General features: G+C 40.7%; 2 protein-coding genes across 2 annotated transcripts in view; both read right to left on the reverse strand.

The window, feature by feature from the left end:
* Positions 1-20,774, reverse strand: part of GDA (guanine deaminase) — a 34,501-nt gene extending 13,727 nt beyond the window's left edge. The window contains exons 1-9 of the mRNA XM_086770270.1: positions 20,560-20,774; positions 16,085-16,173; positions 14,245-14,416; positions 11,592-11,679; positions 9,059-9,164; positions 6,223-6,250; positions 3,587-3,694; positions 2,451-2,558; positions 232-329 (exon numbers count right to left, since the gene is read on the reverse strand). Of these exons, the coding sequence (XP_086626396.1) occupies positions 232-329; positions 2,451-2,558; positions 3,587-3,694; positions 6,223-6,250; positions 9,059-9,164; positions 11,592-11,679; positions 14,245-14,416; positions 16,085-16,173; positions 20,560-20,682 (920 nt within the window). The 5' untranslated portion in view covers positions 20,683-20,774. The remainder of the gene's footprint in view (positions 1-231; positions 330-2,450; positions 2,559-3,586; positions 3,695-6,222; positions 6,251-9,058; positions 9,165-11,591; positions 11,680-14,244; positions 14,417-16,084; positions 16,174-20,559) is intronic.
* The window catches only part of ANXA1 (annexin A1), a 419,725-nt gene that overhangs the window by 362,960 nt on the left and 32,372 nt on the right, over positions 1-24,393 (reverse strand). The window lies entirely within an intron of this gene.

Below are 24,393 nucleotides of genomic sequence, written 5' to 3' on the forward strand. Positions count from 1 at the left end.
TTTATATATATATATACACGATTATACTGAAAGATCACAAGTCAGTCCATAGCATACCATGCAGAAGTGGAGCATGAATGGTCATGCTCAATATGTCACTTCTGGTATCACATACACTTCTGGGTGTCATATACACGGTCTTGTAATGGTAGGCTGGACTCAGAGTACTATGTGAACAACAGCTTTACATAATTGTACACCATTCTTTTTCTTCTTTTTTTTTTAACTTACGAAAAATTAGAATTGGGGCAATGTGAAATAGCAGCTCCACGAAGATTAAAAAGTTTCAGCTCTTCTTCAGAAAGATAACAGGCATGAGCCATCACTGTCTAAAGAAAAACAGAATCACTAATTCACTCAATATTGCATTTACTTCAGTCCTTGTGCTTTTTGCTGCACTGCTTCTAATAGCCAAAAGGACATCTGTTACCATCAAGGGAAATTAATGCACTTCTTGAATGAAGTTCTTGAAATTAACAGGGGAGAAACTCTCATTACATTTATGCCTGACATATCAGTTCCTTGGCTTTTTTTCATTTATTAATGTAAGACAGGGTGCTAACTCTTGCAGTGACTACTGTGACCTAGGGGCTTCAAAGCACAAAAGCAAGAATGCCCCAGTTGCCCTAGCATTGTAGTAACCTTATGATTTATATTTCATAGCTAACACAGAGATTAAGTAGTGGAGCTGGGAGTACATCAGCTAAAATGGAAGATATATGCACTCGCAGCATGTTTCCCATTATCTCCCTAAAGGTTTGCATCAGGTAGATCTATATATCTGGAGTATTCTTTAATTAAAATAATCTGATTTGTTATGCAACTGATTAATGACTTTTCTTTCTTGGCCTACATAGCTGATATTAAAAAATAAGTTCACAAGCAGTATACACAAAACATAGAAGTATAGGATAGTATCATTTAATAGGCCATAAACCAATTATTCCCAGACAAATCTACTTGGAATTACCTCATATGCCAAATGCCCACTCAAATAGAAGAGCAAGAGCTCTGTTAGGCCTTGCAATCTGCTGATAAAAATGAGAACAGCACAGGGACTGTTTTCACTGAGCATCTCCTAATACCCTTGGCTGTCTCTACTCATCAAGTTCAAATATAACTGAAAATGCAAAGAAAGCAGCCACATCTTTAGTTATGGACATACATATGGTAGCTGCTGAACCATATCTCTACAGATCTGTGCTTCTTTTTTAAAAGAAGGAACTATTTCAGCCACAGCTCTGAAAAACGTAATTTGAAAACATTTTAAAAAAATAATTTAGTGTCTTGGTTTTGGTGGTTGGGGAGGGGGGAATATCTGCAGTTTTGTTATGCTTGTGCTTAATAGAATACTCCCCTAAACAACGAGGAGCCTGGCACCAGAAAGGACCAGTAACCCTGATTTTCAGTGTTGTGCATATAAGTCTGAGAGAATTAAGACCTATGTTTTTGCAGCACAAATATTCTCTTTAGTACACTGATACAACAAATCAGCGTGCATAGGACTATGCAAGAGAACAAAAGTTAATACTGTCTACATACTTAAGTAGTCCATATTGATTTCTGAGGTAAAAAGCATTGTAAATAAATAATTTACTGGGGTATATTTTCAAGGACAGAAATGGGAGCTCAATAGTTAATTCCCAAGGAGTTCCCAGCTGCCTTTTGTGCCTCTGAAAATTTGCCCCTAAAATTTTAAATCAATTTGATGTTTAAGCAGTCTGACTGTAGTTAGGCTATTAATACTAACTCTTGCATGGGCTCTTCACTATCTAATAAGGTGTGGCCTGGCACTCCAGCCTGTACTTAGTGTGGGCTGGTATCAGGTCTGTTTGTGTTTATCTTGCCAGCATAAAGCTTTAGTGAATTTCCAACCTTCAGGCCACTGCGCCTCTCAATACTTGGTAAAATCAGCTAATGAGATTAAACTGCTTTTAGATAGTTGGAACAGTAAAGCGTAGCTGTCTGTATGTGAGGTTCACACACCAAACACAACAGAACAAGCTGCTTTTCTGCAGGAAACTGCCAAAAAATGTTGGTCCTACCATAACACCAGAGAACAAATTTTCAGGCAAAACCAGTGTGCAAGAACATTGTAATATAAGGATAACTGAGTACTTCCCAAGAATTACCAGCTCCTACAATACCAGCTTTACCTAGTCTCCTTCTGATCTCACTGCCCCAATTCTCTTTGGAGCCCTTGAAAATGGATCACAAAATACCTTTATTGTTCATCTCCCCTAAAACACTTAAGAAAAGTGTGGGCTTGTCTAAAGTTGCAATACTTTGACCAACACCTGTGCAAGACAGAACATAAAACCAATTTACTTGCCCCCAGATGTCACTGACCTTGACAAAACAATACAAACTGTTCAGGTAACTACAATTAAGCATCATGTTCTCTACGTGGATAAATCTAAACTATACTGTGGAAGTTTTCATGCAGCTACCTTGCTCGTAAGCAGCTTGTTTTTATCATACAATTCAGTGTAATTCTGATAGGCAGGAAACATGGTCTTCACAAGTTTGAGTTCCTCTTCATTCTCACTTATGTGACTCTGCAATGAGAAAACATGAGTGCATTAAACCTGACATTACAACCTTCTGAGCAACCTACTGGTGCTAAATATATAATGACAGAAACTAGTACCTGTACTAGTTAGATCTAGTCCTTGGGTTTCCCTTTTCATCAGAGAGCTCCCAGGGACCCAAAGACTAGCTCAGTTTGTTCTTTTAAAAATGATAGGAGATGGTATGCCTGGATAGTCTGTCCCAGTAGTTTGGTGATATAATGGCCCACTTGGTATTTGGCAAATGTTAAAATAATAAATAAAATAATACATATAACTGTGAGGTAAAAGTGAGAACTAGTCTACCACGAAGTGGATCCTGGGATCAGGGCAACATATAGACAGCTGCTCCATGTATCATCAGATGGGCTGATAAAGTCCTGGTCCCAGAAAAAAATCTGATCCTCCCGTATTCCCACTGGAGCATATATTTTCAAAATACCCACTTCATAATGACAAAAAAATCCTAAGATAGCTTTAGAACAGGATATGCTTAGAACTGTGTAACCAAAAAAGAAACATCTCAAGGTTTCAACAGATCTGTAAGCGTTAAAATATGTCTTTTTTAAACACAGAAACTTCATCACACTGGAAATCCTACAGCTATGTTAACAATATTAAATGAGATACAAAGATGAGTAATTCTTTTATCCACTGAAGTCTGCTCTATGCAGAAACAGCAGAAGGCAGAGAGACAGACGTAACAACCTTGGACTAGGAAGAGCAACCTTTGGCAATCCAAGGGTTGCTCTAATCTATGATACTGGGTGCCGATCTCTTAGTGACCATGCACGGTTGCTTGCTGAATTGTGCATCCTTCCAGCTATGAGCCTTCTCATTTCCTGTGCAGGTCACAGTGCTCTTACAGGGCACCATTAATAATTTCAGATTAGTTTAAAAGACAGGCTCCAAGGTAAGAATGTGGTTTAAGTGTTTTGCTGAAATTACGAAAACTCCCTGATCTGTATGCTATCTGTACAAAGTATTTAAATTGCATACAGAGCTCCCGAGCTTACCTGCACAGGGAGATCATGCGCCTGAGCTAAACTGCCAAGTGCACACAGCAAATCCTCGGTGCAGGAAGGGCCAAAGCGGGGGGTTATTATAGGCTGTACCCTTGGATACTGAAAATATAAAAAATATACACTTGGGATTCTGAACCTATATATCAGTAACCAGAATTAAGGCAAGCATTTACACAGCAATTACATTATGTCTCCATCATGTACTACTTAATGCATTCTAGCCAACTCAAATTAAGTTTCATGGTCTTTTCCCTATTTTTATCAGAAATTTCACCACAGAAATAGAGAATCACAGTTTTTTATGAAAACAGTTTTAATGAACGTTAGTAAAGAAGTTATTTTCAACTTTAGAACTCTTTCATCAAGTCACTGAGATTTTACCAGACTTCAGGAGAAGCACTGGACACTTTCTCATATTTGCTGACAATCCAGTATGTAGTACAAGAAATAAGTCAGATGAATGACCAGATGTTTTTCTGATACTTCTGTGACTATCAACGACATAATGATGCAAAACTACAGAGTTCTGTAAAACCAAAGCCTTTTTCTTGTTCAATCTTCTTCACTTGTTATGGCAATAAGCTGTCCCTATACTCCCTAGATAGGAAGATTAGTGTTAGCACTAGAAACGTCACGCAGCAGGAAACAGTGGAAAAGACACCAACACCAGAGCTATAGATGTTTACTTTACACCATGCATTTCTGGATTAAAACGTTCATAAAAAATAGACAAAGGCATTAACAACTCTGCCTTCAGTGCACACAGCACCACCTGTGAAGAGAGTATATGATAACCTGGTTTGCACTTTCTTATACCATCTCCCAGATACAAGGAGCTCAGGACTTCTCTAGATTAGCCAACTTACTCTACTAATATCTATGATTAAACTCTAGGCATGTATTCTCGAATATTTTAAAATACAAATGCCAACAAACTAAACCATTGAAAACAAAAGGCTGATAAGAAAACTATCTCTGCTTGTAACATTGGAATGTAAACCTTTACCTGTACCTGTACCTTAGGAGTGTAAACCTGAATTTCTTTAGAAACACATTAGAAGACATGTGCTGACCCAAAATACTACTGTAGTAATGGATTAGTAACTCTACTGTAAAAAAAAAATAGATTTCTGCTGGTGATAACTTCTTTTACTAGTCTATTTATATACCACAGAGTGATCGACTGACTTAGACCTTTCTTTAATAGAAAATTGTCCTTTCAAGGAAGTAGAATATTTTAAAGTTGACAGAGAACACACACAGAATATTACTCTGCTGTGCTCTGATGTGTAGGGGGGGCTACGGTGGCAGCTTCTGTAAGAAGCTGCTAGAAGATTCCTTTGAGTCCAGAGGACTCGGCTGGGTCTACGGGTGGACCTGCTGCTGGCCAGGGCCAAGCTCATTGGCAACAGTGATAACGCCTCTGTGATAATGTATTTAAGAAGGGGAAAAATAAATTAAAAAAAAAAAAAAAAGGAAAAGAATCAGAAGCAGGGGCAGAGACGGGGAGGCACGAGACTTGTGGGAGCCTTGCAGCCTTCACCCTCTGGCATCCCACCGGGTGGCCGACTGGGCCCAACTCAGCCCAGCCCGGCTGCAAGAAGTGGAGAGGAGATGAGATGTGAAAAGAACCTGAGAGGTGTCTGCCTGAGCCAATTGTGAAGAATTTCTTGTGAGAGGAACGGCTGCAGACGCCAAGGTCAGTGAAGAAGGTGGGGGAGGAGTAATGCCGCTCCTGGCCGAGATTCCCCTGCAGCCTGTGGTGCAGCCCATGGTGAGGCCGGCTGTGCCCCTGCAGCCCATGGAGGCCCATGGAGCAGCAGAGATCCACCTGCAGCCCGTGGAGGGCCCTGAGTCAGGGCAGGCGGATGCCTGAAGGAGGCTGAGGCCCGTGGAGAGCTTGCGCTGGGGCAGCCAGTTCCTGAGTGGAAAAGGACCTGCACTGGAGCAGTTCACCAAGGACTGTAGCCCGTGGGAGAGACCCCATGATGGAGCAGGGGAGGAGTGTGAGGAGTGCTTCCTCTGAGGAGGAAGGAGCAGTGGAAAAAACATGTGATGAACTCACTGCAATCCCCGTTCTCCATTCCACTTGTGCTGCTCGGGACAGGGGCTGGAAGGAAGTAGAGATAATTCGGAACAAAGTTAAGCCTAGGAAGAGGGAGGAGTGGAGGGAAGTTATTTTTTGTTCTCTCTCTCATTATCTTCCTTTGGTTTTATAAATAAATATTTTTTCCCAAGTCAAGTCTGCTTTGCCTGTAACTGTAACCTCAATGATCTCTCCCTGTCCTTATCTCAAACCTCGAGCTTTTTGTTGTATTATCTCTCCCTCATTCCCTCAGAGGGTGGGGAGAGTGAGTGAGAGGCTGCGTAGCTTGGTCCCAAGCGGGGCTAAACTACGACACCTGACTAGAAGAAACTGAATTTACACTGCTACAAGTCTATTTCTCACCAGCATGACTAGCAGAATGTTTTTCAGACTGACGATATGTGTGCTACACAGAAAGATGTATAATTATTGATTTGTCACTAAGCCAGCAGAGCTGAGTTTGTCAGTGGGATTAACTATTTCATATATTCACACAGCATCTTCTGAATACAAGGTGAATACAAAGGACAACTCTACTTACTTTCTTTTCCAGTAGTTCTTTAACAAATCTGAAAAAGGGCAAAAGAAAACTCTGTTACAAATCTGTCATCTATGTTATAAATTATTAAAAATAAGGCATATATTTACTTAGAAACCCTATTAAGCATTTCACACATAGATGACTTTTTTTTACAGAAAGTTCGGTCAGATTCTCAGATGAAATAAAAAGAAGCAACACAATGAATTCAGAATAGTTGTACCAAATCATGCTAGTTGTGAATTTGATCCTGAATATGCAGAATTTTTTTCATTTGCAATAATTAACTTTAGACACATGGTAATTACTCTGAGTTCTGCTGAAAACTAAACAAATGTTACATTGAATTCATTGAAAACTTAATTAAAAGTGAAAGCTGCAACGTTAGAGAAAAATACATTTAAATTTGTCTGTCCATGAATTTAAATTACAGCATTAAATATATTATGTTATTAAAAATTGGGGTTTTAAAAACTGCTGCAATGTTTCATACCTTACTTACAGTAGTTGCATATGTTCTCACTCAGTTAAAGGACCCTGGATTTTCTGGAAATGCCTATTTTAATATTACTGTATAGATTATCTACCTTACGGAAAATACAGTATAGATTTACTTACTTTGGTAAATAAAAGAAGCTTCCTCAGGGACCTCCACAAAAAATCCCAAGCAGTCAATATTAATAATGCAGATGAGCAAATAAAACCTCCTCTGACTTTGCAAGGAAGACATTCTTTGAAAACCCACATGCACAGTGTAAGCAAATAATTTCCAAGAGCCAGTTTGAGATGGGTTGTCTGTGAATTCTCTGTGACAGGCTCTCTGTGAATTTTTATGTCATAGTTTATTCAGAAAAAGTTGTAATTTTGGTCACACAAACATTCAATCAAATTTGTCAAATATCTTCAGTTGGAAAAGAAAACAATGCTGGAGGCTAGATTCACAACACTGAAGCTGGTGCTGGATCACCAGCTGGAAGTGAGAGACCTCAGCTAAACTTTTGCAATGACCAAGAGTTTGAGCACATCGTTGTCTCACTTTGAGAGCCAAAATACAATGTGAGTTACAAATCATCTGTCTGTCTCTTCTTTTACTGATTCACCTGATATAATAATAAAATATTGACTGGAGCAGAAACTGTAACACAAGTATAACTCTCAGGTGACAATCCAAAACCTCCAGGTGGCTGTCTTCATTCTTAGTCACATTCTTTGAAGAGTGCCAGCATTCTTTCAAAACCGAAATATCCTTCTCAAAATACCCTATACTTTGTTGGCTTATGTACTTCTTTAGGAGGAAAGAAGATCAGGCTCAAACCACTGTCTTCTGCAGCAGAAGAACAGATTTGAACATGGGTCCTCCTCTTTCCAGATGACTACAACTATTAGTCGCACATAATGTATTCTAGATTTCAGTTCCCTAACTTCTTATTCAATCCTCTCTGCAGGAGAAGGGTAGATTAAAATTCTTGACTTGAATTTAGATTTAATATGTAAAGCATTTGAAATTGTATATTATTTCAGTTCATACAATATAAATATTTCTGGAGGTTAACTGTAAAGAACTTAAATCAGTGTAATACATTTTCTGACAATATGACAGATCACATTTCTTACGTTCTTTAAAAAAAAAAAAAGGGTTGCTCTCCTAAAGGAAGAGCTTTTTCATCCTTCTGCAATTGTATTGCTGTGATTCAGGCCTGATGAAATAAGTACTCCTGATCCATGCCAACAAGCACACAACACTTTCCTGTAGACAGCTCTGGAGTACTTGTGGCACACTCTCATCCAAAGCTGACAAACATTTATTAATTAACACAATGACATGAGAAGGGAGTTGGAGGCACAAGATAGATATTTAAAAGAAAGTTATTTAGATCATTTTTAAGCTTTAAAAAATATTGGAACTGAAAGTTCTGCCACTTTCAGGCCTATTCAGAAGGACTCATGCTGTATTATGAAAGCAGGGGATTTACGTGAAGGAAAACAAATGTTAGTAGGGTGAAAACAACTAATACTATATGCTTTAAAATGTCATTAAATATAAACACCATTAGAAATCCATGACCGTTTCTAACTTTTACTGGGATTCTTCTGGCATGATTTGCAAAAATAAAGTAGGATGCTTATATTAGTGTTAGGTATTTTCTCTTTCAGTATGATATTTGAAACATTATACAGGTACATAAATAGTCCCGTTAGAAAAGCTGTATGTTTGCCTAAGCTTTTTCTGAGCATGAATGAGAAAGGTAAGTGAAACCTAAGATAGCAGGCTGCACACTCAAGTCTCGGGTCCCCTCCTCTATATACATTGCTTTCAGTTGATTCTCCTTCATTTTCTCAGCTGCAAGTTAGACTGATTTCATTGGTGCTATGTTGGAGGAGATAGAACCACAGCATGTTTACAATGGGGTGTACGAAAGCTGAATCCTACAACTTGAATAAAGCTGTATCCTAAATCGGGGAAGGAAATAGCTCAGAAGTTAACGGGGGTGAAGGAACGGATTGCCACCCCACTATCCCGTGTCAGGTCACATCATGTCCACATATAGAGCTGTGAAGAGAAAAGAGGAGGCAGAAAACAGACAACAACATACACATATTGTCTCCAAACCCTAGAGTTTCTCCCTTTCTTTGGAAGAGCTAGAGAGAAATTGCTTAGGCTGTGCAGCAACTGGGTATGCAGGACTTGCCAGAACTGTAAGAAACAATACTGTTGGAAGAATAAAACTGTTCCTATTAAATTTACACCTGTAAGTTCTTAGTCAGCTTCACATTCACTTTTCAGATGTTTGAAAACATCTTGTTTCTAAAGGTTGTGCCATCAATTTAATCACCTTACCTTTCTGCCTCTTGGACAGAGTCAGCAGTAGTCTCTTTGTATTGTGGCACACTGTCATTCATATCCATGCAGACTTTTCCAACAAATGCTCGTTGACCAAATTTATCTGTTGAGATGCATAAGAATAGAAAACTCGGAATCACTGGTGCTCAAAAACTGCTACCAAAGCCTGTACTAAAATCAAAATAGCAACTTCCACCCCAGTCAGTTTCATTTAAGACGAACATAATTCATCCTCTTTTCCTATCTTTAAGTTGGAACCATCCATGTGACTTTTAAGGCTAAAAAGGAATGAGAGAAAAAAAAATAAACAGGAGTTCTCCTCTTACACATTAGTACTTAACTTTATAAATGTTTATAAGATTACTGTAGTTTAACCACAACCAGAATTCATAATGGCAGTATATGAAGATCAGTGTGAAGTAGAGGATGAGAAACACAAGCATCGAAGTACAGTAGTTGTAGTAGATAATTACCCTGAGCTAAGAAAAGGCACAAAAATCTTAGCAAACCATCTCTCCTTAAGAGGAAGGCATGAGGTTCCTAACATGCCTCCTATGTGCAACTGGATGGAGAAAATTACCAGAGCTACTTCTAGCGTCTTTCTTGAGATTTATCCATGCTAGCACTCAGAATTGATGTGTAAGATTTAAAAAGAATGCATATAATATTAAATTCTAAGCTTTCAAATATGTTCCTAAATTAGATCACTTTTGTCCACCTTTACTGTCTGAGTTGTTCAATACAACAGCTTCAGTGTTTTAGGTTTTCCTATAAAATCAGAAAGATTAGGGAATTGTGCTGGTTTTGTGTAGCGGGATGGGGCTACGGTGGCAGCTTCTGTGAGAAGCTGCTAGAAGTTTCCCTTGTTTCCAGGGGACCCGGACAGGTCTAGGGTGGACCCACTGCTGGCCAGGGCTAAGCTCATTGGCAACAGTGATAATGCCTCTGTGATAATGTATTTAAGATGGGGAAAAATAAAAAAAAAATGAAGAAGTGAAGAAGCAGAAGTGCAGGCAGAGAGGGGAAGGCGCGAGCCTTGTGGGCCTTGTGGCCCCCACCCTCTGGCCTCCCGCAGGCAACCATCTGGGCCCAACTCAGCCCAGCCCGCTGCAAGAAGTGGAGAGGAGATGAGATGTGAAGAGATCCTGAGAGGCGTCTGCCTGAGCCTGACTGTGAAGAATTTCTTGTGAGAAGAACGGCTGCAGACACCAACGTCAATGAAGAAGGAGGGGGAGGAGCATTGCTGCTCCTGGCCAGAATTCCTCTGCAGCCTGTGGTGCAGCCCATGGTGAGGCCGGCTGTGCCCCTGCAGCCCATGGAGGCCCACAGAGGAGCAGAGATCCACCTGCAGCCCATGGAGGACCCCACGTTGGGGCAGGCAGATGCCCAAAGGAGGCTGAGGCCCATGGAGGGCCCACACTGGGGCAGCCAGTTCCTGAGCGACTACACCCTGTGGGAAAGGACCCACACTGGAGCAGTTCATGAAGGACTGTAGCCCATGGGAGGGACCCCACAATGGAGCAGGGGAGGAGTGTGAGGAGTGCTTCCCCTGAGGAAGGAGCAGCTGAAAACAATGTGTGATGAACTGACCACAACCCCCGTTCCTTATTCCCCTGTGCTGCTCAGGACAGGGGCTGGAAGGAAGTAGAGAGGGCAGGACAGGGGCTGGAAGGAAGTTAAGCCAGGAAAGAGGGGAGAGGTGGGGAGAAGTTGTTTTGGTTTTCTCTCTCATGGTCCTGCTTTGGTTTTATTAATAATAAATTGAAATAATTTTCCTCAAGTCAAGTCTGTTTTGCCCATAACAGTGACTTCAACGATCTCTCCCTGTCTGTATCTCAAGCTTTGAGCCTTTTTGTTATATTATCTCTCCCCAATTCCCTCGGAGGATGGGGAGTGAGTGAGAGGCTGTGTAGCTTGGTCCTGAGCAGGGCTAAACTACAACAGGAATTTTTGATGGAAACTGAGATTCTCATTAAATTGCTCTGCTTTGTTTGCTGTCTGAGCCTTGAGAAATCCTGCAAGAATCACACCACTTTCAGGCAGCAGGTATTTGCAATGGTGAACAGGAGGGAGGGATAAGATTGTGACGCAACTCTCACTGTTCTGGTTTCAGAGGGTGTGTGGAGATTTTTAATGTTGATTCTCAACTGAAACTTCAGAGCATCAGGAAATTAATGCACTGGCTGCATCTCTTGTCATTGAGCCCTTTAATCCTCAAATAGCAAAAGACTAGAAAGAGCACAGAACTGCAACTGAAGAGCAACTCCACCAGACCTGATGCAAGCTCAGCCAGCAGCTGATTTGGGAATGAAGAGACTAGCAGAAACAACAGTAGGAGAGAGGCAGTTAAGTGAAAAAAGGGTAACCAGGGTGGATTTTGGGGACACTATGACAGATGCAATGAATAAAAAACAAATTAGTAGAAAGACAGTTCCCTAGCTAGTCTAAAACTCCTAAGCTCTGTTTCCTTCAACTAACACAGTTTGTGCAAAACTCACTGTTAGCCTTCAAAACTCACTGTTAGCCTTACCTATAATTTCAGCAAGTAGAAGAGAAGTATCTGTGTAAATTGTTGCAAAGTAGCAAGCCGTAGTCGTGCCATTCTTTAGAGTTCTTCTCTATAAAAAGAAAACAGTTTCAACTGCCTGGAAAAAAAATAGTCAAGCTGCCAAAATGTAGAACAGGCAGTCTGATTTCAAACTGCAAGAACATTTAGTTATTGTGAAATTTTGCAGTGAAGTGGGAAGGTAGAATACAGATTTTTAATTTTATAATAGCTTATTAAGTCAGTGTTAATAAACACAATAATTCCTCTCCCAAATCCATGCAGGATTTTAACAATAGCTATATCCATAGAAACCAGTTTATATTTCCTTCACTCAAACTGGAAATAAATTCTGACTTATATTTAGAAATATAAACAACCAGTCATTTATGTTATTTCCTAGTTTTGAAAGGCTCTCCAATTTTCACTGTGAAGCACTGTTTACCAAACATTAGCAAAGCAAGGCTTTTGGGAAAAAAGTAGTAGTTTTCATTTGGCCACCTGGTGTGGATGCAAAAAACAGCCAGGCTTTCATATATAAAAACTTTTTGTTATCCCTCAACACAAAGCAACAATCGTAAAGGTAAACTGAGAACAACTGCTCAGAGTGTAATTTAATTATTTATTTAGTTATACCATTTGAAAGGAGAAAGTGGCTGATAACCTGTTCATATTACTCTTGGAGGACCTATCAATAAATGCAGAGCCATTTAAAGTTCCATTAAGTCATGATGAAATTTATAGCTTGGCTTGACCTTGGGACTAATGTGTACTATATTAGCTACCCATCCAATATGCAGGTTTAATTTTTTTTTTTTTATCCTGGCTACAATGTAATTTGTAAATTTTATTTTATTTTTTTTAACGGGATAGACGGTGAGACATCTAATGCCACTTTTGAGAATGGCTAGAGCTAATTACTTGACAAACGTGAAGCCAAGATCTGTCTTTTTCATACAATATTCAAATTAAAGCCAATAGTTAAAAATGTCTTTAAAAGTTCCTAAAATGAGTCTCAGAAATAACAATGTCATTACTGCGACAAACTACATTCATCTTTTTCAGCTTTTAAAATCCAAAATTCTCTACTTCTGGATGCCTAACATCATTGTTAAATGATATTTAAAAACATTCTGTTTCCAAAGCATTAGCATGAAGAATTGGCTTTCTCAAAATTTGAGGGACTAGATGAGGTGCCAGATAAAATCTGGCAAATTTCACCTAATATCTTTCTTTTACTAAGTACAGAAAGTGTTTACTGGAAACAGAATTTTTATTAGAAAAAAAAATTGCTATGTTTTCATTACAACCCCAAAAATATGAAGATATACATGAAACAATATCTGCTCCCTGCATGTTTAGTCCTGTTTCTAACAGTTGAAGGTTATTATCAGCCCCATCAAACATTGCAGAGCAACTGGTATTTTGCAGCATTTGGAGGAGAAGACATTTTCCTGACCTTGTCCTATTTGATACACATAGAGAGAGCCTAACCATTGTGTTGAAGCTTCTACAACTAACTTCCACCTTTCACTGGCAGTTTTTTTCCAGGTAATGTTACTAAACACCTTGCACAGTGAGCACTTTAGCTGTGCTGATGTCATCCAATCTGAAGTGATGGAGACAGCAATAGTACCTTGAGACACACAGCTGGAAGGTAAGATCACCTCTATGTTTTAAGTAGCTGAAAGCATGTGTGCTTGTCACTAGAGTTTACAACCAAGCTGCTCCTACATGTTTTTATTATGGCGGAAAGTTTGTGGTTTTTTTTTTAAATTTGTGTGGCAAGGACAGTATAACTATTTATTTCAGATTCACTACATTATTTTTTTGACAACACATGTTGTCACAGTACTAGACAAATGCAAGGCAACTTATACCAGCTAAATAATTTAATCTGTTGAGGATATTTCAGTCCACATATTAAAGGATACATTTCAGTTACAGGACAGAATCAGTACTCTGCAATGTGACCTAGCTGTTTATTGTACACCAAGTGGAATTTGACCTTAAAACCTTTATATTGCTTGGAACCATTCTAGCTCAAACACGGTCTCTCTCTTTGTGCCACAATACCATTGACAGACTTCGTCTAAAGTCTCTGCAGTGAAAGATACTCCTGCAACAAAGACCTCTGCTGTAGAAACATCTTCCTTAATTACTCCAAAACACCCCAGATTTGTTATCTGTGAGAAGCATCTTCTCTTTCATGTAGTCTTTGCAGAAGACAATTTCATAATAAAGGCTTTTTGTGCAGGAAAGGAAATATCCTCTGATTTTTTTCTTTACCATGGTTGGTTATTTCTGCCTAGAGGTTGTCAGCACCTGCTAGCTGCAATAGCTCTGAGAGTACTCTTAGATCTTGGTCATTGTACTCAGATATCAGAAAAGATCATAAAAAAATTTGGTTTTAACCATGTGATTAAATGACCTGTATTATCAGCAACAACAGAACAAGACTGGAACTAGTAGGGGACAACCTTGGCTGGCAATTAGAACGATGGTTATACTGTTGTTTTTTTCTGGTTTTCACAACAGTAAAACATGCTTTACTATTTCTGCTGCCCTTCTGACAACATACATATATTTCATAAATACAAATGTCATCAAGCAGGTAAGTTACTTTTGCAGTACTTACAACTACTCTGGTGTATACTTCTTCTGCAAAATCACTGTCTTTGTATTTGGCTTCTGTTGGGAACGTGTAGGTAGTCAACCACTGCAAAAGAGGTCGGTCTACTCTTGTACCAGTAAATGAATACTGAGGGGCATGGATATGTGTATCAACCATCCCTGGCATGAAGAATTCACTAGAGAAAGAAAATAAAATTATAATAGTGTAAAATGTCACAAAATTTTCAACAGTAAAGTAGTTTTTCTTTAAACTGTACATTTGAGGAAAATTCACCAGAGTAAATGGCAAGTACAGCTTAACCTTCCTCTTTCAGCATCAGCCTGTCAACTCCTACTGTACCTCTGCCCATACTCCTTTTATGGTGTGAAGCATAATTTTTACACTCTCTTCTATAGCTAACTGAGAGAAAAACAATTATTAATCCAATTATCTTTAATATTTACCCAGACTAAATGCCAACAAATAAAGCCAAACCAACTTCACAATAACTAAAATTACCACACGGTAGAATCCACCTGAAAAAGAGAAGATTTTACCTCAGTCTTTCTTCCTAGTATAGATATATTTGGAATGCCTCTAGCTACCAGACTATTATATTTAGAAAACTGTTACAAATCCTAGTTTTCCTCTACATGATACAATGTCTATATATATGTAGTCAACCAATGAATTTGAAGGTTTAATGGAAGAACAGCCACTGTGTCTACAAATGCAGATACAGACACTGGTGAAAAAGATCTCTGCTCAATATCTTGACAGGAAAGGCATATTTACGAAGGAATTGCAATATTGTTTGTTGTCACATAGTGTTCATGCAATAACAGGGATCACTGTATCAACATTACCAGGAAGTTGCTATAATTATTTTGTTTTGTGCTGGAACTCTATGCAGTATAAAATTTCTCTCACTCCTCTTCCCTTCTCCCTGACTAATGAAAGAACAGTGATTTTGTCTCTTTGTAGTCTCCCTTCTTCCTGTTTTCCTGCATGCTAGAAACGCTGAAAGATCTTTCTCAATCTGATCCACATGTTCAGCACCTTCCATTTTCCTCAGGCTATTTCAAGTGCAGAAAACATCTGATGAGTCATATATTCTGTATGATTAGCCTTCCCATAAAACATACAGATTTTTTAACAGCTGAACACTAAAATGACACTGCAGCTCTAGAATCTAAGCAAGCCACAAGTCATTTACAGTTGTGCTACTACAAGCAAAGCAGACTAGGTGCAATCCCAAACTATTTCAGTTCACCAGAAAGGTAGGGGATTTCACTGGCTGTAGAAAAAAAGAAACACTCTAGCTGAAACACAGCTAGAAATCCAAGGCTCTGTGTTTAGAAGGTTAAATCTTCTAATTTTTATTAGTTTTTATTAGGGAGTGTGCCAAAGCCAAGCAATTGAGTTTTATATGTGCAGTGTTACTGTTCCCTACAGTTACGAAGTCTAGAGTTTTGAGCTAGTTAGGCACAGCCTGCTGCTAACAAAATGGATATAAAATGTAATCTCAAGAAAGAATATCATTTACTTCTGCAAGCACAGAAGAGGTCAAGTATGAAAGCTAAATATGGCTTTCTGTTCTGTGCAGTGTAAAACAGCCAGCACAACTCAGCCATTGCTGCAGTTCCAAACCAAGGAATGTAAAAAGCACACGAACCGTCCACCTTCCAAGTCCCATCCAGGACGCAGGCAGCTCTTGTGTTAAGAGCTCTCACAGACCTGAAAGGGAGGTTGGATGAGGCTGGATTTAATGCGCTCCCTGGCAAAACATACTCACAGAGTCTTGCATTACTTCACTCAGACAATAAAGTGCATTTACTGAAATTAATCTAAACAAAACACATACTGGTTACTCAGTTCTCTTATGTCAGACATTTTGAACCCCCACTTCTTAGCCAGTTGCTCTTGCTGATCAGTTTGTTCCAAAAACACAATCTAAAAGAAAGAAAACATAGTTAGATACTTTAAACCTGTAATCCACATCAGCTTTACATGATGAGTCATATCTTAAAACAGATTTTACACAGTTACAACAAAGGTGATAGGTTTGCATTGAAATACTTTTTATTCCTCAATATCAAGCACGATTTTGAAATACCTGCTCACAATCCAGTGAAAAACCACACCCATTTTGGAACTTGTAAGAAAATAATTAGTTCATTGTCAAGTAATACATGGGCAGAATCGCACAGACTTCAGTGTCCAATGGCATCCCTGTAACGTACCACCATGCTAGTTAGGAGTCATTCATTGTGGACATGTGTGACAGCCTTAAGGGAATGCAATTACAGTATTCAAAACTAGAGAGGTCAAATTAATTGCTTTGCAGTGCCTGACTGGCACTGAGCTAAGTGTTTTCTAATTTTCTGCTCATGTCATTAATGTTGGGTTTTTAAACTTTTAAATGCCTAGGAAGAGAAAGGAAATTGATGGAAAAAATGTGGATAATATTTTCATTTCCCAGAACAGGCTCAAAGCATACCTAAGACCTTTGTTTATTTCAAAAAAACCTAAAATCTGGAGCCTAACTCAGCCCCATTTCACTCCTAGAGAACATTGACTCTACTGCTGCTGAGACTCTGTTGCCGAGTCAGAATTTTAGCACAATTTCTGTTTATTTTTAAATTCCATGGTATTTTAATCTATAACATGACTCTTGGCAGCTGAATTCTCAGCTCTTTAATTCTCTTATCTAGCAATAATAGGCAAAACAACTCTCCAAGAAACAATGAGAAAGGAGTCTAGGAACTGCAATGCCCGCTGCAGGCTGAAGGCAGAATCCAGGTCTCCGCAACACTTGACAGAGTAGAGGACCCTGCTGCCTTCCCTGGCCAAAGACTGTCTATCCTGGGCTTTCAGGAATTCTTGCCTAACCACAGTTACTGCCAGAAACCAACTCATGGTCTTCTAACTCCCTTGGCATAAGAGCTTGTTCCTCTAAGTTCAAGGGAGTAATCCTACTGCTATCAGCATCCTTCTGCTCCTGTGAAGATTCCCACACCAAGGGCCTGTATCACTCTCATGGTAGGAGTTTCTAAGGCAGCACTTGAAAAAAACATGTAAAGGCAAGATGAAATAGTTGTAAAAAGGCAATAAGAAGGAACTTAGGAGGAAGATCAAGAGGACCCAAAAGAGCACTATTTAGCAGCTATTTGCATGCCCATTTTTATCTGTATACTATCTTTTGCATTTTCTATTTTTTCTGTAGAGAAAAATTAGCAAAGGCTGCTAAACTGTAGACAGGAAGTTTTTGGCTGCCTAGCCTTTTGAAGGCATATATGGCTTATACGATTTACATTGTCTAAAGAGTAGACATTTTAAATTTTTAGTCAGAAAACAAACTATTAAAATCATACTACGTAAATAAATACCACACTAGCAAAAGTTGCAAGAATATTGTAGTCCTTTAGTATTTCACATGAAGCAGCACCTCTCTCCTTCTCAAGAGGAATACAACCAGCTTAATTAGCTATATGTCTGCAGAGGGCTTAGAATATAGACCTACTGAAATTTCTGATAAGCAGTAAAGAAAATGTCACTCATATGCTGAAGTTAAAATGGATGCAGCATGAGTAATGTTAGAGCTGCTGGAAAAAAAAAAAAGAAGAGGAAAAAAAAAGAGGAAAAAAAAGGAGTGAGAGAGAAATATGAAACACCAGATGGCAAATTCTGGAAACAGGCGTTGCTATGGAAAAGAAGAGGCTATTATATACTCTTAGAGTGCAGATAAATAAAACACTCAAATCACGGAAGAATACAAGAGATATGTTTCAAGGGAGCTGGACACATGAAATCAACCCTAAACCTGACACCTTGTCCATTATCTTCGAATGAGGCTATGGAAGAATCAGCAAGACATCTATACTCTTTTCAAGCATACTTCCTAACAGAACTCCTTGGTCACCCAAGAGATGTTCCCTGTTGCTTTAGGATGCATTTGCTTGGGCCACCTTTCTACCACTGAACGCTTTAAGGTCTCTGAGGTCCAAGGCTTGGACATTTGCTTGAGTATTTGCTTGTACATTCAAGGTGACCAGCTTGGTGCACTAATCCTTTACATTAGTTCTGGACCTTAACACTGTACAAGCAAGAAAAAAAACTCTATGTCAGAGTCACTACAGAGTCAAGACAAGTGCACAGGCAAAGACTAAGACCTTCAGCTTGTAAAGAAGGTAGTCAAAGACAATAACCAGCACTTCAGGAAAGATGTATCACAAAAAGCAGGATCAACGGCTGCTAATAGCAGTGTCCAAACACTTAAATCCATTCTGATGCGTCACCCATGTGATGAGGCTAAAGGATCCAAACATGGGGAGCTGAGACCTCCTTCCTCCTCACATGCCCTCTCCTGCTCCCACTGCTCCAGCACGGGTTGTTTTTCCATAGGGTGCAGTCCCTCTGGAATGGCTGCCCCAGCATGGACCCTCCACGGGTCACAGCCTCCTTTGGACATCTGCCTGTCCCCTGCTAACTTAATGATAACTGGGGTCTTCATACCTGACAGTAGTGTTTTCCTTGCTAAAGCTCCCTTTTGAAGTACAGGAAAAGCACAAAGAGCTGACACTTAATCTGTGGCCTTTACCAGCCAAATATCCCCCACGTGCAGTGAGGGTCTGGGCAATGTTTCTGTGGCGCTGGTTGTGTGCTTCTGTCCCTTGGGACTCAACACTGGAGAAGAGGACCTGGCTGTTCACAGAAGCTGATCTCTTCACCCTGTCAGAGACCGTGCAAGATTTTTCCATGATGGAGCCAGCAACATGAGGCAAAAGAGCAATGCCTATTTAGTTAAACTTACTTCTTTGGGAGTAATACTGAAACAGTTTTGCTGTGAATTTGGACAATAAAGCTAAGCAATTTTCAAACCACCATATCCGTCTTGAAAAGCCAACTCTTCTGTGATTCCCATGGAAGTTCTGCATGAGGTTAAATTATGAGTAATAGGTTAAAGGGTACCAAAGCTCACTGTATTAGACCCTGGAATAGTAAAATGCCAATAACTTATATTAAAAAGAGAAGAAAATGAAAATCCTTGTTACTGTACTCTGTGGGAATTTTATTTCTGGACAACAGTGTTTTACTGGGAATTTTTTTTTTTTAAAGAACTACATGGAAGTGTGCCAATTTATGCAAGGAAAACAATATTCAGCGAATCCTTTTTCACTGGAGAAAGGAAAGAGAGTGACCGAGAGCACAAATCCCTAGGTATAGCTTTCAAAGGTACCTGTTTTTCAAGAAAAGCACTTAAAGGTCTTGATTTCCTAAAGATGCTGAGTAGGGACCCTTTTCTGAAAATTGCCATTAGAGAGAGTGGGGTGAGGTATGAGTTTCTGCTTGCTGGACATGAGTTACACAACTCAAAGTCTTTTTTTCCATTCAGCCCCATTGTTTTTAGTTGACACCAGCTAATACACAGTTATGTAAGTTTTCATTTCCCCTCCCGTACATCAAAATACAGTTTCTCATAGACTCTGCTATGCCTTGCACCAGACTCAAGACCTGTAAGAGGGCTGTCTTAAAACAGAGAAAATAAAACACTGTAAGGGTTCAAACTGTGCTTTGCGCAGATTTCAAATGCTACTGAAGCTTGTTATTTAGCTGCAAGGAAAAAAAAAAAAAAGAGCCCTTTTTGACTACATATAGGGTACCCATATACATTATTGAGTCTGTAAGAAATTAGCAGTCTACCTACACAATGTGCACTGTGAAACTGAGCTTCGCCTGTGAAACTGTTAAGGGAATGATACAGCTTCCCCGCCAGAATCGATCCTGCGTTATCAGCAAGTGCAACGCCTATTTTAAACTTGGCTTGTACCACTCACGTGCCCAGCGTTATCACCTTCCTACCTCCTTATGGGTACGTGCCACGGTTTTTCCTTCGGAAGGCTGTGCAGGGGGTACACTGCAATCGCTCGCAGTCATTATTTGATATTTAAGAGCCTGAAAAACCCACGTGTGTGTGAAACTGAAAGCAAGCCGAGAGGATATGAAGGAATCGCCCTGGTCCCAGGGCGCTGCTGTGTTTTGGAAACATTGAGCACACTTCCAGCACAGGCGGACTCGTCCCAAGGAGCCAACGCGCCGTCCCGCTCGCCCCCAGCTCCCGCAGACACGAAATTCCTTCTCCGCGGCTCCTTCCTCTCGCCGACGGACACCGAGCACTTTCTTCCTCCGGACCGGCGGAGGCCGCCCTGCCCCTCGCCGCCCCCCCGGGCCGCGACTCGGGACCCACTTTCACTCCGAGACAGGGGGAGAGAAGAGCACCGGGAGAACCACCCACCGCAACCATCCCGCCTCCCCCTTCCCTCGCCGTCCCGCGCTCACCGTCCCACGCTCGTCCACCCCCAGCAGGTGCCCGTGGAGGATGTCCATGGGGGCCGAGGGGCTGGAGTGCACGAAGGTCCCCCTGAAGACGTGGGCGAGGGGAGGGGGCTGCGGGGAGCCCATGGCTGCGGCCGGCGGGGTTCGCTCGCTCGCCCGCGGCGGAGGCGGCTGGCAGCTGGCGGCCGGCGGGCTGCCCACCTTCCGTGCCTCCCTCTGGCTGCCGGCGACGGCTTTCTGGAGCTGTCACCATCTCCCCACCCCCCCCCCCGGTGACATTCTCTGCGGGGAGTGGTTTCGGCAGAGGGAGGGCGGGAGGCCGGGCCGCCCCCGCCCCCTTCCCCTTCCCCGGCGCCGTCGGGCGACAGGGGCGCGGCCAAGAGGTGCCCGGGGTGCCCCCTCTCGCCACAAACTGTCAGCCCCCCTGCCCCTGCAGGGATGAGTCCTCCGGCCTGTGAAGGGCTCGAAAGCCTGGAGCAGCCAAACGCTTCCTCATTTAGTGGAGATGGTCAAGAGAAAAAGAGGGAGCAACCTCAGGAAAAGGAAGGCAGATAATGTTATTTTGTTAATTCAGAGAACTGCACTTCCAGAGCCATATTCTGCTCCAACAACCTAAGTCAAAGCACATCACGAGCATGTGCTAAGAGACCACTATTGAGAATTTTGGGGTAAGACTTCATTGGGCCAGAATGATGTACATCAAGGATAACACCACAAGTGTCCTCTGAATTCCCGATTGAACACGCCGTTTTTCAGCAGGTTGTCAAGTGATGAATTAACTTGGCACCAAGGGCGCTGACGCTGCCATTCTCAAAGCTGGATTGCAAAGTTTGTCATTACGGAGTTTGTCATTAAAAGACCTTTGCACTTCTATACAAATGCATGGCAGATTGTCTTTCCTGCAAGCTCTCCGAATTAATGTTGGGAGGAGAGAAAGACACAGGGGGAAAGCACAGAGTGAAGTCAACTTTGGTCTGCTACGGGCATATCATCAGCCTTTATCTTGCCTTCTTTGCATAAGAATGCTTCAGGTTACTGCGAAGCAGCTTTGAAAAATAATGTATTTACTGACTCCAACTGAAAGATCTTACCTTGACTTTGCTGTCAGCTTAGTCAGACCATAAAGGGTGTCCGGAATAAAATGGATGTGTGAAAGTGACTCTTACATGCTGATATTGGTAAATTCCTATGGGAGATCTTGTAGTTTAAGAAGAAAGACTCCCAATGAGATAAAGTAGATTTTTGTGAGAAATCACAGGGGGTTTTAAATTGTATTTCTAATCTCTTTGACGTGAGAAGCTAGCAAAGAAAATAAAACACACATCAGTCTTGCAAGTTAATCTAGTTCGGAGAAGAAACCGCCATGAGAATCTTTCACACAATTCAGCTTGCTCACAACACTGTCGTACTTCCTGCTTCCTTGAGCAGCAGAGTAACACAGTTTAAAAAAAATAGCACCCAAAGTCTTTTAAATTAGCACTTGAAAAAGCCCTCTTACAAAGATGTTTCTGAGGGTGATACTGCTGTGCTTACTAAGGCTGCAGCTGAAAAGAGCTGTATTCCAAGCCGTGACTCCAGGCAAAGAAAACTGTCTTTCGCTGTAGGAAGGAGTGAGAGAGAGGCTAGCTTTGCCACTGAGTAACGCAAGGTAGAGGAAGTAGATCTCAGAAAGAGAATGAAAAGAGACCAAGCCCTGCAGAGCTAAGCTCACTTGCTCCTCCTCTGAGCAGAAGAGTGAAAACAACTTTCCTCAGCAGTAGCTACTGCTCCACACAACTTGCCTCTACCTTCCTGGCAGCAGCTAGCCCGATTTTTCAAGGTAGCTGGGTCCCACTATATGCAGTCCTCTCCAGTATGCTGCCCTAGGTATCTGTGTGCTTCACTTAACTCACCTCAGGCTATGCACGGCTTTCGGCTTAAAATCCTGAGCTCTTGTGCTGGCTGGTACCCAGGGCTACACATACACTGCTGTCCAAAGTGATATTCAGCAGAGCTCACTGTTCCTGAGAGATCCTTTGGTTGCATTTGGTGGCCATGTGGGCTGCTCCTGAGAATCTGGGACTGGTTCAGCCCTGGTTTTCCATTAAAAATCTCAGGAATTCCCTCCAGCTACCTTACGTAAGGGGTGACACTTACTCTGGTGATTTCAGTGAGATTCAATCCAGCCAGTATTTTTATGCATGAAAAGAAAACCAAAAACACTGACATTTTCTTCCTTTAGCACTTTTAGGAGGAAATGTCAATAACAAACACTGTTAATGATATATATATAGCCATGAGTGGGCTCCAAACACTCTGAAGTTTTATAGTTTCACTGTTAAAAGAACCAGAGGTCTCTTTCTGCTTTTTCCAGCTGTCATGTGGGACAGTCCCTGAAGAGAACTAGTGGAAGAATGGTTAACATCCTCTCCTCCTCCCAGACTTTTTTTGGTTATTAGTTTGCAAGTTACACATGCATGCCCTAGATATTGACATGGCTCAACATGAGACCTCAGCTGGCTATGAAAAACTGAGTCATTCTTCCAAGATACTATAAGAGGATTACATTGATGTTTGTTTAGTTTCGCTGGGATACGCTGGGCTGGGCACTTTACCTCCTTGGCTAGAAATGTAATGCTCTGTTGTGACTGTTACATACTAATTAACTTAAAGAGTGATTGAAATCACTTGCTTTTTTTCACAAAATGGTTGAGGATCTGGAGAGAGACATTTAGCTTCAAACAAATTACACAATGTTTTGTCTAGATAGTATTTTAAAGTAAATGTTAGCTTTAGAAACTCATTGAAATTATCATATGTGGATTAACACATTTACGTTAAAGTACATAATGACTGTACTTTGATCTACTGCTGTTATTAAAAAAAAAAGGTCTGTCTCACCATTCGGTAGCTTTTCAGACTCACTTTGTCTTCTAAATCATTGTCTTCTAGTCAATTATAGAAATGAATCTTTAGACTAAGTCCTGAAGCCAAACAACTTCAGGACTAGAAGAATAATGTACTTCTAGGGGCACAGAGACAGATTTTAGCAGAATTAGAGTGTCTTCATTCTCATTAACACTTTCACTTTCTAATCTTTTGTTTCACTTGGTACACTGTGCAAAGCAAGAATTCAGTGCCTTGTTTCAGAGCACCTAAGCTGATGGGGCAACATCTGAGAAATATAAGACAAAGGAACCGGTTTCTTCCCCCTGCTTTCAAAAGAGAGTTGATGGGGTACATGTCACCGAACAGAAGCTCCTGTTGTCAGGACTCTGCTGAGGGAAGTGCCTGCAGAGCCTGAGCATCAGGGGACAATAATTATTGGTCCGATATGGAAGTGAATGTTCTTATTGCATTTTATGGTCAAAATGTACCTTGTATATAACTTGTAACACAGCAACTAAGTCAATGGAGTGAAAAAATAGAATTGATTTATCTGCTATTGAGTGATTTTTGTCTGTAAAAGAAAGAGCTGAGTGTGCAGCAAATACTTGGGATTGTTCAGAAAAAGATAGTGAAGTAAATTAAGTATCCACTGTCAAGTGTGAAATTAAGTTAGGAGCTTAGGTTAATCTGGCACAGGTTACTGCAAGCCCCTCATTTTCCCTGAAACATTTATATCATCAACATCTGTTTACAATACTTAATTTTTCCATCTTGATCTAAAACTGAAAATTGCTCCACCCAAAGAGAGTAAGAAGCAAAGACCGTATATACAAACTCAATTTCATTTACCACCATGGGCATTCACTCTGCAGGTCCCAGACAGAGCATTCAGCTTCTGATTCCCAAGTCTACAAAGGCTTGGGAAGGCAAGGCTCAAACACCTCCAAGGAAAGGTGGAGTTACCTTCTC

Source organism: Chlamydotis macqueenii, chromosome Z (genome assembly GCF_036417535.1).
Source record: "Chlamydotis macqueenii isolate bChlMac1 chromosome Z, bChlMac1.mat, whole genome shotgun sequence".
Classification (NCBI taxonomy): domain Eukaryota; kingdom Metazoa; phylum Chordata; class Aves; order Otidiformes; family Otididae; genus Chlamydotis; species Chlamydotis macqueenii.